This window comes from Chiloscyllium plagiosum, unplaced genomic scaffold, assembly GCF_037043375.1.
Source record: "Chiloscyllium plagiosum isolate Xiang-an unplaced genomic scaffold, Cpla_swu_hap1 HiC_scaffold_39, whole genome shotgun sequence".
Taxonomy (NCBI): Eukaryota; Metazoa; Chordata; class Chondrichthyes; order Orectolobiformes; family Hemiscylliidae; genus Chiloscyllium; species Chiloscyllium plagiosum.
In genome coordinates, this window is record NW_028270177.1 from 20,754,470 (window position 1) to 20,771,249 (window position 16,780).

General features: G+C 39.7%; 2 protein-coding genes across 3 annotated transcripts in view; one reads left to right on the top strand and one right to left on the bottom strand.

Annotated features, from left to right (window-relative positions):
* Positions 1 to 1,013: 1,013 nt before the first annotated feature.
* dtwd1 (DTW motif tRNA-uridine aminocarboxypropyltransferase 1) lies at positions 1,014 to 8,829 on the bottom strand. Of its 2 annotated transcripts, none has more exons than XM_087981248.1 (5): positions 8,388 to 8,829; positions 6,104 to 6,398; positions 5,063 to 5,206; positions 4,388 to 4,697; positions 1,014 to 1,673 (listed from the first exon to the last, which is right to left on the bottom strand). In XM_087981248.1, exons 2-5 carry the CDS (start codon positions 6,362 to 6,364, stop codon positions 1,441 to 1,443), a joined length of 948 nt encoding a protein of 315 aa, XP_087837374.1. In that variant the 5' UTR covers positions 6,365 to 6,398; positions 8,388 to 8,829; the 3' UTR covers positions 1,014 to 1,440. The 2 variants fall into 2 exon arrangements, with proteins under 2 accessions (XP_087837374.1, XP_043533354.2); XM_043677419.2 differs by having other exon boundaries at positions 6,098 to 6,398.
* Positions 8,830 to 8,941: 112 nt separating this feature from the next.
* Positions 8,942 to 16,780, top strand: part of LOC122540996 (protein FAM227B-like) — a 298,901-nt gene continuing 291,062 nt past the window's right edge. The window contains exons 1-2 of the mRNA XM_043677409.2: positions 8,942 to 9,068; positions 11,206 to 11,281. Of these exons, the coding sequence (XP_043533344.2) occupies positions 11,231 to 11,281 (51 nt within the window). The 5' untranslated portion in view covers positions 8,942 to 9,068; positions 11,206 to 11,230. The remainder of the gene's footprint in view (positions 9,069 to 11,205; positions 11,282 to 16,780) is intronic.

The window sequence follows — 16,780 nt, forward strand, 5'->3', positions numbered from 1 at the left end:
TTTAGTTCAGATTGTCAAATGTCTCCAATAAACCTGCATGCTTCTCCAGTGTCACTTTGTGCATTCTGACAAAGTTATTAATAGTCAACACCATGAATTAGATAAGGAATGTTCTATAACCAAGTTTGCAGATGACACAAAAATAGGTGGGAAGGCAAGTTGTGAGGATGACCCAGAATCTGCACAGGGATATAGGCACATGGAATAGAAAGTGGGAAAATATTATTTAAATGGAGAAAGATGCCAGAAGTTACAGAACAAAGGGATTCAGAAGTTCTTGTATCTGAATCACAAAAAGCTAGCATTCAAATTCAGTGGGTAACAGAGAAAGCAAATGGAATAGTGGCCTTATGTCAAAGGAAATAGAGTATAAAGATCACAAGGCATGTGTCAACTTGCAGCTGAAATGCTGTGAACAGTTGTAGGCCCTTATCAAAGGAAACATATACTGGCATTGCAGGTAGTCCATAGAAGGTTCACTAGGCTGATAGCAGGTATGGAGGAACTGTCTTAGAAAGGAGAGATGAAGTAGATTGTGCCTGTACTCATTGGACTTTAGAAGAATGAGAGGTGACCTTGTTGAAACATACAAGAGTCTTATAGGACTTGACAGGCTAGATATTGTTTCTCCTTGTAGGACAGTCAAGGACCAGAAGGCATAATCTCAGTATAAGGGGTCACACATTTGAGACATAAGTTAGAAATTTCTTCCCTCAGAGAGTAGTGAAACTAGAATTCGTTGTTATTGAAGAGGACTGTACAGACTGGGTCACTCAGTATACCCAAGGCTGAGTTAGAAGTTTTTAAACCATTAAGGGAAGCAAGGGTTATAGGGAAAAGGCAGAAAGTGGAGTTGAGAGTTATTAGATAAGCCACGATCGCATTGAATGGCAGAATGGACTCTATGGGCTGAATGTTTTTCTAAGCTTAACTGCAATTTTTAAAATCGACATAGACTTTAAAATATCACCCATGATTCTCAATAACTTGGAATCAATCAATTCTTTTCAACCTGAATTTGCACCAAAGTTTAATCCCAAAACCGATGTCAACAATACAAAACCAAATGTTGCTAGCTAATTTTTAAAAAAAAAAAACAAGATGTTTTCAATTTTGAAGAAAACAAAAACAAAAGAACGAGTGATGTCATCTACATTCAATGTTACTTTCTGCTTTAGGGAAGAAGACATTTAATTGAAAAAACATATGTGATAAGTTTTGCTTTAAAGAAGTAAACTAACTGAAAAAATAATTTTAATTTTTGTTTTACACATCTTGTACTGAAATAAGTATTCAAACAAACTACACAAGTTTTAATCATTCATGTTTTGATTAAAATCCAGAATTTACTTTAATCTTATTTATTGTAACTAATGAAGAAGTACTAATGATGGTACTTCTTCAGTTTGACATTTTGATGAGACACTATCACTTTCCAGTTCAGTTCAATTTTCCAGCTGCAAGTTTAGCTTTGTTAATTAATCTGTACATGAATGAATAGAAAAACAATAGATTGTCATATTCCCCATTGTAGTTCTCTTTTAAAAACAATTGATGATAATCAACTAAAAAATAGTAAATAGCCTCAATTGTAGCGAGATATGTGTCTGGCTTTCCTTTCTGGCCACGCCAAAAGCACGTTTTCCGTGTTCTTAGCTCAACGTGAAGTAATTCTACAAAGAAAAGGATGCAGGAAAACAATAAGCTTATTGAGAACAATCAATACAAATATATGTAAATTAACTGTCAATATATAACAATTCAAATCAATTCCTTCTAAAATAATTGTTCATTACATCGAAAATATTTGCGTTTCCAATTAAATGAAATCTTCCACCTTCCTTCATGTTCTGAAGGTGCCAGCTCTATTTTTACAATAACCACTCCTGATCTTATGCAGGGAACATTAACTTGGCATCAGACAAAGAAGTCAAATCTCTTTGTATCCTCACTCAATTTACATTCGCTTTTAACTGGGACAGCTAAATAAAGATCAATAGCAAGAAAACTTCAGTCAATTTCACTTGACTTTACACAACAGCATTCTCAAATTGGATTAATTTTCATTTTTTAAAATTCATTCACGGGAATGATGGCATCACTGGCTAGGCAGCATTTATTGCCCAACTGTAATTGCCTAGAGGGCAGATTAGAGTCAACTGCATCGCTGTGGGTCTGGAGTCACATGTAGGCCAGACCAGGAAAGGATGGCAGTTTCCTTCACTAAAGGACACTAGTGAATCAGATGGGTTTTTCTGACAATTGAAAATGGATTCATGATCATCAGTGGATTCTTAATTCCAGATATTTATTGAAATTCAAATTCCACCATCTGCCGTGGTGGTATTCAAACCTGGGTCTCCGGAATATTTATCTAGATGTCTGAATTAATAGTCCAGCGATAATACAATTAGGCCACTGTCTCCCCTATAATCATTCAAATACTAAGTGGTGTCACTTTTGAGAGGTGACTTAAAAGAGACCTTCAAAACTATGAAATGTTTGATTGAGTAGACTATTTCCATTAGTGGAGAAGAGCAAATCTATTGGCCACGATGTAAGATAGCTACCAAAAATAATTAAAAAGGCCATTCACAATAACCGTCTCAGCATGATGATAATTGAATTTTGCTAGCAGAGGGAGTACTTGAGGCAAACAGTATATAAGTCTTTAAGGATGAAGCTAGACAACCACATGAGGCAGAAACTATTAGACAATATTCCTGACAAAGTTAAATGACAAAGGGTGGGAAGAGGCTTAAGTGGAACATAAACACTGGCATGGACTAAATTCCTGGTTTCTCTATTGTATCTTCTTTGTCATTTTCCATTAAGCCCAAGCCATCAAAACAGAAAGAAATAACATGAATAAGGTCATAGGATGAAATTGGATAAGCATGACATCAATCTGAAAGCTACTGATAGTCATTTTCAAAACAAAGCTTTAAATGAGATTTTGGAGAAGATTTGTAGCTCAGGTTGTAATGAGGAGGTTGTAAATAATCAGGTTATAAGCCCGGCCTCATGGTAGCCCACAAACCTACTACCACACTTAAACAACTATTGAGAAGTTTAAAAGACCTTGTGCCCACAGCCAGCAGAACAGGAATCACATACAAAATACCCTGCAAGGACTACAACAAACATTACATTGGATAATTGCCAGTAAACTAACTAGCCACCAAGAGACATGACCAACTATCACTGGTATCTATGCAAACAGACGAAGAGTGACACCAGTTCAACTGGAGTCAAGAGTGTGGTGCTGGAAAAGCACAGGTCAGGCAGCATCCGAGGAATTGCTGATGAAGGGCTTTTGCCCGAAACGTCGATTCTCCTGCTCCTTGGATGCTCCCCGACCTGCTGTGCTTTTCCAGTACCATAGTCTCCACTCTAATCTCCAGCATCTGCAGTCCTCGCTTTCGACCATTTCAACTGGGACAAAGTATCTATCCTGGGACAGGCTAAACAAAGACACACACAGGAATTCCTCTAGCCTGGCATTCAAACCCGAACTCCATTAGTAAACATATAGATTTGGACCCCATTTACCAACCCCCTCAGAACCAGAACCAGAAATGATACCACTCACCACAACAAACTGAGACACATAAATAGTAAGCAGGACAGAACACTAACCACTTCACTGGAGGCTCACTGATGATGTTCCGAGCATGGTGATGAAACGTCTGAAAACCCACCAGCTCAGTGAGGAAAACAACAACCTAACAAAGCTTTAATCATTGGTTTTCCTGCTCTTCGTGCAATGTAAAAGGCAGCAAAGCCTCCAGCACTCATGTTAGCAATGACTTTACACCAAGCAAATATTCACCAAAGGCACAAACTAATTCTCAGAGATGGTAGTGCACTGTGTTCCACATCCATTTGCGTTACACCTACTTGGTGAACTGTCTAGGGCTTTTTTTTTCCACATTGTAAATTGTTTTACAAATTGAAGTGTTGAGTGGAATTTGCCTGTTCCAGCCCTCTTTATACCTCATCCAATTTTCCTCTCCATCTGTGCAGGAACTTAAGTTTAAGAATAGAATTCTAAAAGCACAAAATCAAACTCTTTAAAGATCTCTAAATATACAGAATATATAGAGCACAAAAGCAAAATGAAATGCAGTTCAGTGAACAGAATAGATATGGAGTGGACTGGTAGGGGCATATATAAAGCAATAGTCAATAAAGGCTAAAGTGTGTGCGCGCGAATGTTTAAATAAATCAAGTACAATTTATTCAAGGATGCACTGAAACAACTGTGTACGATAGTAAAACGAGATAGTCAGTTAAGTGAGTCAAAACATTTGGTGATTCTGTATCTGTGGAAGATAAAGTTTTAGATTACCGAGCAAGCTCACCAATTTACTAAGTTACATTGTACCTTGAAGACGTTCATCAGTAATTATTTTATTGGTTTGATTCCAGGTGCTATCAATAAATATCACTCTTTTTAGTGGAGCAATTTTTGTCTTTGTCTCTCCAACATCCTGCTCCTCTGTCCTGCCTTGGTCTTTAACGTCATATTTTGCAAGTTTATGTTCTGGTCCCTCCAATGTAAGGCTCTCCTCACGGCTGTGAACATTCTTGGAAGAATATTTCAAAAGATTGGATTTCTCATTAGCAAGTTTAGACAAATGCATGGGAAGATCTTCAAAGGAAACGGACTTTGGACCCGGGAACACGACTACAACCTAAAACAGGGAAGCATCAAATAATAATAGATTAAAATTAAAGTGACACATTAAGATTATATGAAACACAAAATGAAATAACAAAATTATTCTTTAAAAAAAAACTTCAGTTCTCTTGTTACTTTAATTATCCAACTTCCTACATCTAAAGGTAGGTGTGATGTGAGCCAAGACTGCGCTACCTTACCTTGAATGGTCTCAACACTTTCCTTTAATTTTATTACAGTATGACGTTAATATAGAAATTCAACATAAACCACCTAAGTAAATGGTGCGGGACATTAAATGAAAGATTGACAGCCAAACAACTAAAGACATTATGTGGTCTTAGATAAGGAAAGTGTATTTTTTTTTTGATAACTTACTTCATGCTTTTCCTCCTCATTATCTGGCATGCAAGGGTATGTGTAAATATTAACATCATCCCGAGCCAACAGCTTTGCATGTACAGCAGTACTTTTGCCATCAGTTTCATTAGGATGTTTGATAATATCAATCTTCAAAGGGAGCTGAAAATGAATAATAGTTACTTTTTAGTAAAATGGAAATTAGACAATATAGTTGATAAATAATAGATTTTGTATTTATATAACCTTTGTAAGGTCCTTAAGAGGTCCAAAAGCAGTAGCTAATTAGCATATCATTACTTTAAAAATGTGTTCCTCTGAATCCCCAGTTGCTCTGACAAAGTAATGACTCAAAACTGGGAAACTTGTAGAGCCATAGCAGAGGGCATTAAGAATCAACTGTCCAAAGTGAAATTGAAGTCATTTCTCCCAAGCTAGTTCTTAGTGACCACTGGTTGAAGAATGAATGATACCTAACACAAATTCTGTGTGTGTGGGCATCATAAAGGGATAGGAAAAACTTAAGCTGTGACTCACAATGACCAATAAAGCAATGTTTTCAGGAAAATGTTGAATTAAAACAATGTACTTAAATTCATGATGAACCACAGATGTTTTGCTTTTCCAATGTTGGAAATCAGATTTTCCAACCAAGTGTCAGGTCATGATATAAAAGTTAAAGATTCATCTATACACATATTTATGAATTATAAAAATAAGTAAAGCTAAGAATGATAGCATGAGCACTTCATGGACTTTATGGCTAGATTTCTATTGGAATGATATAGACTGATCACTGCATTGTAATGTAACTTCTCCAAGCTTCTGAGTGCCAGTATACAAATTAACCAGTGTTAAAAGGGTGAGGAATTGGTTTTAATTTATTTTATTTATTATATTTGAACCATAAAAAACATAACATTTTACATCCAGGTGGAATCAAGTTTGTGTGGTTACCTGAAAGACAACGTTCAGGAAGGTTCTGTACATTAGAAATTATACACTAAATTCTATTATAAAACTCCAAATGATGACCAAATTTTAGTTACAAACCTTCACCTGAGGTATCTCATCAGAATTCACACCATCTACCAAAAGACAACACGAGTAACAGTAAAACATCCTAGAGCTCAGGCATTTTGGACATTTTGATCGACCATTTTGTTGCAGAGTTTCGAGTATTGTCTGGGAAGCTAGTTTCAAATCTTTAAATGAATCCTGTTCACAACTTTCACATGATTGAATGCACAGTCTTTCAGAACTTGAATTAGTGTGTGGTATGTCTTCAACTCTCTCAGTTTTTTCCAAGCCCACTGACATCCTGAGGAATTGTTACGGCTTTATTAATTATTATCTGGAATTAAGAATAAAGCATAGAATTGAGTGCGGATTAATTTCAGTCTTCAAATAAGTGTTCCTGAGTATATCACTGTTCATTTTAAAATACAGCATCTCAAAGACAATATCCAATGTTGGCACTTTCGGTAGAACTTAAAAATAGAATCAAATTGCAGCAACATGGCTTGAGGTTATGAACATTTTAATCTCAACAATTAATGCTTCAACATTAGTGGACATGGAAGGGAAAATAATTTACACTTTATGAATGTCTGAAAAGCCTATGCAAATTCAAAGCCCCCACTTGCATAATAAACATACAGTAGCCATTTCAGGAAATAGTGTGCTACTATACAGTCTGTACTACGTTTACTTATTCTTAAAAAAAAAGAAATTCAATTGTGTTAATTTAATTTCTCCAGAAATTATTTACATTATTGTTCTTCCAGATAATATCTGACTTTCTTCAACGATCCATCCTTGACCCATTCCCCCTCGTCAAACTGTTCAGGTATAGGATGTCAACTTTCACATGAAAGCTAATGATAAGCACCATCATCTCATATTACCAAAAATACATGTAATCTTGGATAAAACACACCTTCTACCCATTAAACATAGACAAGATCAAAGCCAGCTGGATTTTCCCTACTGAGGTGAATAGCTTGTATTGGGAAATTCTCAAAAGGGTTCCATAAGATCCAATTTTCATTCTGAGAAACTTGGGCAGAACAGAATCTAGCCAGGTAATCCTGGAAGCACATCTTCAGTGGTTATTGGGGCAGGAAAAATGCTGAGGCACTCAGTCCTCAGACTTTGGTCACTATGTTACCTCCTTACTAACTCATGCTCTCCACCTAAATGACTTTCATTAACCCCATTCTAACTCAGTTTACCCAATAACCATATGGGAATCTCCAAAGTCATCATAAGCACATATCAGGAGTCATATGCTAATAAAATTTTTTAATAAGCTCATATAGCTCTTGTTCACTCACATTTTATAGTGCAAAAAACTTTCCATTCATGAAATATAGTCAAATCCTTTCAATCTCAAGTTATTAGTCTCTTATAGAAAAAAAACTTCTACTCAGACCTGACACAGACATATGATCCTTTAACAGTCTCTTTAAATTGTCAATCAAACTGTCAACTCAGCACTGAGTTATCTCGTGCTGAGATAATTGATACCTCTAAAACTCACCCAAGCAGGAGAAAGATTTAAAAGGGAATAAGAGGCAACTTTTTCATGCAGAGGGTGTGGTGTGTATAGAATGAGCTGCCATAAAAAGTGGTGGAGGCTGGTACAATCACAACATTTAAAAGGTGTGATGGGTATGTGAATAGAAAGTGTTTAGAAGGAAATGGGCCAAATGCTGGCAAGTGGGCCTAGATTAATTTAGGATATCTGATTGGCATAGACAAGTTGGACCAAAGATTCTGTTTCTGTGCTGTACAGCTCTGTGACTCTAAGGAAGGCTGTGTGTCGTTACTCCCACTTTTGGCTGCCTTTGTTACCTGAAGGCTCCAACTGCTCTGATGTTCCCTTAATCAGATTCAAATTGGCCTCACTCTACAGGTTTCAGATAATCACCATATTCACATATTCTGTTCTTAATATTTTCTAATTAACCTGTTCAGAGACATTACTGCACACCTCCAGAACAGGTGGGACTTGAAGCCAGGACCTCCAGAGCTCAAAGTCAGGGACATTACCATTGCAAGTGTTAATTCATCACCCTATAGTCTTCAGGCAACAGTAGAAACTCCCAGTCAATGCAGGACTCTTTCAAGGCTGAACTTTGCCTGTTTAGCTGCCCAAGAGGAACAAGCTGAACATCTGTATGCTTTAGCCCCTCTTATATAAGAGTGCATAATTCAAATTTTAAAAATACACTGCCGTTCACTTTAAACATTTACACACATTCCTTACACCCTGTCCTGTATCATTGCAGTGAATTCTAACCTAGATTACAGTGGAGTTTGAAAAAGAAAACTGTCTTACATGATGGTGTCTCGCAGAGTTTTATTCTTTGTGGTCTACGCTGACAGTGTCTTCATTACAGTGAAAGGAACCAAACATTAAACAAACATGGATCTGCTGCCACTGCTCATGCGCCAAACGTCGGCCTTCTCTACCAGGCTTTATTTATGGTAAAAACAATGACTGCAGATGCTGGAAACCAGATTCTGGATTAGAGTGGTGCTGGAAGAGCACAGCAGATCAGGCAGCATCCGAGGAGCAGGAAAATCGACGTTTCGGGCAAAATCCCTTCTGTCTAGTTCTGGAATCCAATTGAACTTTATTCCAAATCAAGCTAAGATCATTTTTCTTCTTTCTTTTATTTTATTTTAAAAACAGAGTTTTTGCTACTCAAGCTGGGAGAGAGCAGCCCCAGAGAAAGCGAACATTCGCGGTTGCCGTTCATCCACGCAGGTCGTTTCCTTCCTTTGGGTAGGAACCTTTCTTTTCAGGAATATCTGAGACGGAGGGGATAGGCGGTGCACCCGTCTCACCGGAAGTAGTGGTTGCTAGGGCTGCATAGCAACAGAGCAGCTGTAATTTCTAACGTGGTTCTTCACTTTGTGAGTTCATCAGTTCGACGTTTCTTCTCTTGTCCACAGTGAAGAACATTAATTACAACTTGTTGCTGTCAGTAACGTGTTGAAGAAAGGATTCCTGAATGTAAGCTGTGTGGGATTTCTAGTTGAACTATACTTCAGTGAAAAGAGACTTGCTTTTTTTTTTGGTTTATTGGTAATACGCTATTTTTGGTAAAATGTGAAAGTCAAGAATATGCAGCTGAATTTGTTTAAATAATTTCATTATTCGTACCATTTTATTGATCATAATCTCCTGACACATTTCTTAACTTCAAAAATCTGTCATTTTGGAAAAATAAAACTTGCTTGCAGTTATGCTTTTTGAAAGCATTGAGATCCTGACAGCATGTGAATGTGCATAAAGATAATATCACAGGATTAATTCTCCAGGCGTCAGGTATCAGAAAAACAAAACTGAAGTTAGTGTCTCTTGCTGTTAAATAAGCAAAGTAGAATATAATAAAAGTCCCTGTACATTCTTTTATTAAAATTTAAATAGCTTTTTTGAAAATGAAAAATGCAGAAGGAATGTCAGAAGAAAAATGGTCCATTTAAATCACAGGTGGATTGGGGGCATTGATAAAACCTTAGTGTTTATTCTAATTCATTTTGACAGTTTTGGGATGGGGTGAGAAGGATGTCAGGCAGAGATGCTTTAATTTATTGGGAAGTCTTTCATGTTTTGCTTTAAGCCTTGCATTTTCTAATCCATTCATTGTATTCTGTTGTGTAGTGATCTGGGACCTTTACTCACAGATTATATATGCTTCCAAATATCGCATACTTTATCCATTTGTATATTATTATTATATATTATTACACACTAAATAGGGATATATGTTACTTATGGTTATAAAAAGTAACATCTATTTATTGTCAAATACCCAAACGTAGCCACAACTATACTGAAACATGTTTATTCTATTTTCTAATCACCTGCTCAGAGATGTTATTACACACCACTGGAGCAGATGGGACTTGAACCATGGTCTCCAGGTCCAGAGATAGGAACACTACCTTAGTGCCACAAGAATCCTTGTATTTGTTCTGTTTTTTATCAACCTGTTCAGACACACTGTTTGGAGCAGGTGAGACCTGAATCTAGGCTTCCTGGTTCAGAGATAGGGAGCTACCACTGCAACAAGATCACTTATTGATCTGTATCTATTTTGTTTTATTAGCTATTTTGTAATCAATTCATTCAGAAATGTTATTACGCACCTCTGAAGCTGATAGGACCTCATGGTTCAATGTTAGCGACAATAGCACTGACCACAAGAGCACTTTTGATCTGATTTAAACATTCTTACTAATCAACCTAATCAGATATGTAATTATGCACCTCTGGAGCAGGTGGGACTTGAACATAGCCCCCCTGACTGAGAGGTAGGGCACTACAACTGTTGCACAAGAGTGCTCATGGATCTGTTTTCTTTAGTAATCAACCTGTGCAGAAATGTTATTATATGCCTCTGGAGCAGATGGATCTTGAACCCAGGTCTCTTGGTATGGAAGTTGGAACCCTTAATACTATATTTTTATTTAACTTATATTTCTAACCAACCTGTTTAAAAGATGTTATGACACATCTCTAGAGCAGGTGGAGTTGAACCCAGGTGTCTTGGTTCAGAAGTATTTTTCTAATCAATCTGTTCAGAGATGTTACTATACACCTCTAGAGCAGGAGGGACTTGAACCAGGGAGGCCCAGGAACATTACCACTATGTCACAAAAAGGGCCCCAAGTTTTGTATTTAACCTATTTTCCTAATCAACCTGTTCAGAAATGTCATTACACAACTTTGGAACAGGTGGACTTGAACCCAGGTATCTCAGTTCAGGAATAGGGACACTACCCCTGTGCCAAGAGAGCCATCTCAGCTGATTTGTTTTGATTTTTTAAATATATATTTTCATATCTCCGCTGATTTATGAAGGTCTGAGTACCAACTCGGCAGGCCATTGCCTGTTGGCAGGGGGACTCATACGTAAGGAGCTCTGTAGGGAAATTAGTGATTCCCCATGGGCGTTAAAAGGGTTATGACAAGGGTGTGATTCATATAATAGATGTGATAAGTTTACGTTTGTTTTTACCATACCTTACCACACTGAAAACTGTTCTAATTCAAATTTCTAACTAGTTTCATGTGAAAGGTTTTAAAATTTCCTTATTTTAGCACTACATGTTTTAATTGTTCAAAAAACAATGATACTTTACAGCTCGTTTTGAAAATATTTACACCGAATGGATAATCTACCCAAAGAACTTAAAGAATTTTTGCACTTTGAAGATCTGGTAAGTGATTCAGTTGCTTATTCACTGTACATCCTACTTCAGTTATACCATGGAGTTTAGATGCAGAAAAGGTCCAGTTTAGCCTATTATATCAGTTTCACTGTTAGCTACAAATTCTACCTGACAATTCCAGACTCATATTCCCTCTCTTTACCATTACACTGTACACCATTACATTTCAATAGTCATGTGCAGTAATAGTTTTCTGCTTCACTCTTTATTTTCACCCCACTTGTCCCTCTCAGATTTAATTTCAAGAAGAAGACTGCAGGTCAGGAAGGTGGTGCCGGGCTGGAGGGATTCGGCTGAGACAAGGTGGGGGGAGGGGGGATGAAGAAACTGGTGAAGTCCAAGTTCATCCCCTGTGGTTGGAGGGTTCCCAGTCGGAAGATAAGACTCTCCTCCTCCGACCGTCGTGTTGTTGTGGTTTGGCGGTGGATGAGTCCAATGACCTGCATATCCTCGGTGGAGTGGGAGGGGGAGTTGAAATGCTGTGCTACAGGGTGGTTGGGTTGGTTCGTCCGGGTGGCCCAGAGGTGCTCTCTGAATCGCTCCGCAAGTAGGCGGCCTGTCTCCCCAATATAGAGGAGGCCACACCGGCTGCAGCGGATGCAGTAGATGATGTGGGTGGAGGTGCAGGTGAATCTGTGGCGGATATGGAAGTTTCCTTTGGGGCCTTGGAGAGAAGTGAGGGGGGGAGGTGTGGGCGCAAGTGTTGCACCTCCTGCGGTTGCAAGGGAAGGTGCCGGGAGTGGAGGTTGGGTCGGTGGGGGGTGTGGATCTGACAAGGGAGTCGCGGAGGGAGTGGTCTCTACGGAAAGCTGATAGGGGAGGGGAGGGAAATATATCCTTGGTGCTGGGGTCTGTTTGGAGGTGGCGGAAGTGACGGCGGATGATGCGCTGTACATGGAGATTGGTGGGGTGGTAGGTGAGGACCAGTGGGGTTCTGTCCTGGTGGCGGTTGGAGGGGCGGGGCTCAAGGGCGGAGGAGCGGGAAGTGGAGGAGATGCGGTGGAGGGCACCGTCGACCACGTCGGGGGGGAAATTGCGGTCCTTGAAGAAGGAGGCCATCTGTGTTGTACGTATTTTGAACTGGTCCTCCTGGGAGCAGATGCGGCGGAGACGAAGGAATTGGGAGAATGGGATGGCGTTTTTACAGGGGGCAGGATGGGAGGAGGTGTAGTCCAGGTAGCTGTGGGAGTCGGTTGGTTTGTAGTAGATGTCCGTGTTGATTCGGTCGCCTGAGATAGAAACAGAAAGGTCTAGGAAGGGGAGGGAGGAGTCCGAGACTGTCCAGGTGGACAGGTGCATGAATAGGAAACATTTAGACTGTTACAGGCTGATGCAGGAAACTGGCGCTAGTTTGAGAAACCTGGTCTAGCTCTTCCATGCTAACCAGGTTTCTCAAACTAGCGCCAGTTTCCTGCATCAGCCTGTAACAGTCTAAATGTTTCCTATTCATGCACCTGTCCAAATGTATTTTAAATGTTGCAACTGTACCTGCATCCACAACTTCCTCTGGCAGTTCATTCCACATATAAACCACTCTCTTGTGAAAAGGTTGCCCTTTAGGTCCCTTTTAAATCTTTCTCCTCTCACCTTAAAATTGCACCCTTTAGTTTTGAACTTCCCACCCCTTGGGAAAAGACCTTTGCTGTTAATGAGAACGATGAAACTGTTGCCCATTGTCGGGAAAATGTTCTGATTCAGTAAAGTCATAGAGTCATAGAGATATACAGCATGGAAACAGAACCTTTGGTTCAACCCGTCCATGCCGACCAGATACCCTAACCCAATCTAGTCCCACTGCCAGCACCTGGCCCAATTCCCTCCAAACCCTTCCTATTCATATACCCATCCAAATGCCTTTTAAATGTTGCAATTGTGCCAACCTCCACCACAGCTCATTCCATACCCGTACCACCCTCTGCGTGAAAAGGTTTTCCCTCAGGTCTCTTTTATATCTTTCCCCTCTCACCCTAAACCTATGCCGTCTAGTTCTGGATTCCCCGACCCCAGGGAAAAGACTTTGTCTGTTTATCCTATCCATGCCCCTCATAATTTTGTAAACCTCTACAAGGTCACCCCTCAGCCTCTGACGCTCCAGGGAAAACAGCTCCAGCCTGTTCAGCCTCTCCCCATAGCTCACATCTTCCAACCCTGGCAACATCCTTGTAAATCTTTTCTGAACTCTTTCAAGTTTCACAACATCTTTCCAATAGGAAGGAGACCAGAATTGCACGCAATATTCCAACAGTGGCCTAACCAATGTCCTGTACAGCCGCAACATGTTCTCCCAACTCCTGTACTCAATATTCTGACCAATGAAAGAAAGCATACCAAACGCCTTCTTCACTATCCTATCTACCTGTGACTCCAGTTTCAAGGAGGTATGAACCTGCACTCCAAGGTCTCTTTGTTCAGCAACACACTCTAGGACCTTACCTTTAAGCGTACAGATCCTGCTAAGATTTGCTTTCCCAAAATGCAGCACTTCGCATTTATCTGAATTAAACTCCATCTGCCACTTCTCGGCCCATTGGCCCATCTGGTCAAGATCCTGTTGTAATCTAAGGTAACCTTCGTTGTCCACTATACCTCCAATTTTTGTGTCATCTGCAAACTTACTAACTGTACCTTTTATGCTCTCATCCAAATCATTTATATAAATGACAAAACGTAGAGGACCCAGCACCGATCCTTGTGGCACTCCATTGGTCACAGGCCTCCAGTCTGAAAAACAACCCTCCATCACCACCCTCTGTATCCTACCTTTGAGCCAGTTCTGTATCCATATGGCGAGTTCTCCCTGTATTCCATGAGATCCAACCTTGCTAACCGGTTTCCCATGGGGAACCTTGTCGAACACCTTACTGAAGTCCATATCGATCACATCTACTGCTCTGCCCTCATCAATCCTCTTTGTTACTTCTTCAAAAAACTCAATAAAGTTTATGAGACATGATTTCCCATGCACAATGCCATGTTGACTATCCCGAATCAGTCCTTGCCTTTCCAAATACATATACATCCTGTCCCTCAGGATTACCTCCAACTACTTGCCCACTACCAACGTCAGGCTCACTGGTCTATAGTTCCTTGGCTTGTCCTTACCACCCTTCTTAAACAGTGTCACCATGTTAACCAACCTCCAATCTTCCAGCACCTTACCTGTGACAATCGATGATACAAATATCTCAGCAAGAGGCCCAGCAATCACTTCCCTCACTTCCAACAGAGTTCTAGGGTACACCTGATCAGCTCCTGGGGTATTATCCACTTTTATGGGCTTCAAGACATCCAGCACTTCCTCCTCTGTAATCTGGACATTTTGCAAGATGTCACTATCTATCTTCCTACAGTCTATATCTTCCATATCCTTTTCCACAGTAAATACTGATGCAAAATATTCATTTAGTATCTCCCCATTTTCTGTGGCTTCACACAAAGGCCGCCTTGCTGATCTTTGAGGGGCCCTATTCTCTCCCTAGTTACCTTTTGTCATTAATGTATTTGTAAAAACCCTTTGGATTCTCCTTAATTCTATTTGCCAAAGCTATCTCATGTCCCCGTTTTGCCCTCCTGATTTCCCTCTTAAGTATACTCCTACTGCCTTTATACTCTTCTAAGGATTCACTCAATCTATCCTGTCTATACCTTACATATGCTTCCTTCTTTTTCTTAACCACATGCTCAATTTCTTTAGTCATCCAGCCTTCCCTATACCTAACAGGAATATACTTTCTCTGGATTCTCGTGATCTCATTTCTGAAGGCTTCCCATTTTCCAGCTGTCCCTTTACCTGCGAACATCTGTCCCCAATCAGGTTTTGAAAGTTCTTGCCTAATACAGTCAAAATTGGCCTTTCTCCAATTTAGAACTTCAACTTTTAGATCTGGTCTATCCTTTTCCATCACTATTTTAAAACGAATAGAATTATGGTCGCTGTCCCCAAAGTGCTCCCCCACTGACACCTCAGTCACCTGCCCTGTCTTATTTCCCAAGAGTAGGTCAAGTTTCGCATCTTCTCGAGTAGGTACATCCACATACTCAATCAAAAAATTTTCTTGTACACAGTTAACAAATTCCTCTCCATCTAAACCCTTAACACTATGTCCTTTAAAGAAGGAACTCTGTTGTCCTTACCTGATCTGGTTTATATGTGACTCCAAAGCTACAGCAAAGTGGTTGAGTCTTAACTGCCCTCTGGGTAGATGAGAGATGCTTGCCCAACCAGGGAAGCCCACATCCTGTGAATGAATTTTTAAAAAATGAGTTTGTTCTGCTGTCATGTACAGTAATTTTCCTTTTAACTTGTTATGCGCTTAATTTAGCATTACAGAATTAAAAGTTACCAATAGACAAGGTTACAGATCATTTACATATCTTTTTAAAACGGATTTATCCTGAAGCTGTACTCATATAATTTGCTTCATTTTCATAAAGTGTGTTGATAACAGAATCAGAAAATATCTCAGCTGAACTTGAATTATCTTCCTTGTTTCAAAATTTATATGTGCAGGATGTGACTAAATAAGATGAAAATGGTGTTCCAAATATGATTGCTTCAGGCTGGCTCTAAATCATTCTCATTCTTTTCTGAATCCTTGAGAATGTATTAACTTCTAAAAGGCCTTTGATAAGGTGCCTCACGGGAGGCTACTGAGTAAGGTGAGGACCCTTGGTGTTTGAGGTGAGCTACTGGCATGGATTGGGGAATGGCTGTCTGATAGAAGACAGAGAATTGGGATAAAATGTTCTTTTTCGGAATGGCAGCTATTGACAAGTGGTGTCCCGCAGGGTTCACTATTGGGGCCGCAGCTGTTCACTTTATATATAAATGATCTGGATGAAGGGACTGGGGGCATTCTGGCAAAGTTCGCCGATGATACAAAGTTAGAGGGACAGGCAGGTAGTTCTGAGGAGGTGGGGAGCTGCGGAAAAGTGTAGACACTTTAGGAGAGTGGTCCAAGAAATGGCTGATGAAATTCGATGTGAGCAAATGCGAGGTCTTGCACTTTGGAAAAAAAGAATATGGGGATGGAATATTTTCTAAACAGTCAGAAAATTTCTAAGGGATCTGGGAGTGCTAGTCCAGGTTTCTCTAAAGGTTAATTTGCAGGTTGAGCCCGTGGTTAAGAAAACAAATGTAATGTCATTTATCTCAAGAGGGTTGGAATGTAAAAGCAGTGATGTGCGACTGAGACTATATACAGCTCTGGTTAGGCCCCATTTAGAATACTGTGTTTAGTTTTGGGCCCCACACCTCGGGAAGGGCATACTGGTACTGGAGCATGTCCAGCAGAGATTCACACGGATGATCCCTGGAATGGTAGGCAAAATATACAATGAACAGCTGAGGAGCCTGGGATTGTATTCATTAGAGTTTAGAAGGTTGAGGGGAGATCAATAGAAACTTACAAGATAATGCACAGTGGAGAAAGGGTGGACGCTGGGAATTTGTTTCCATCAGGTGGGGATACTAGGACCTGTGGGCAC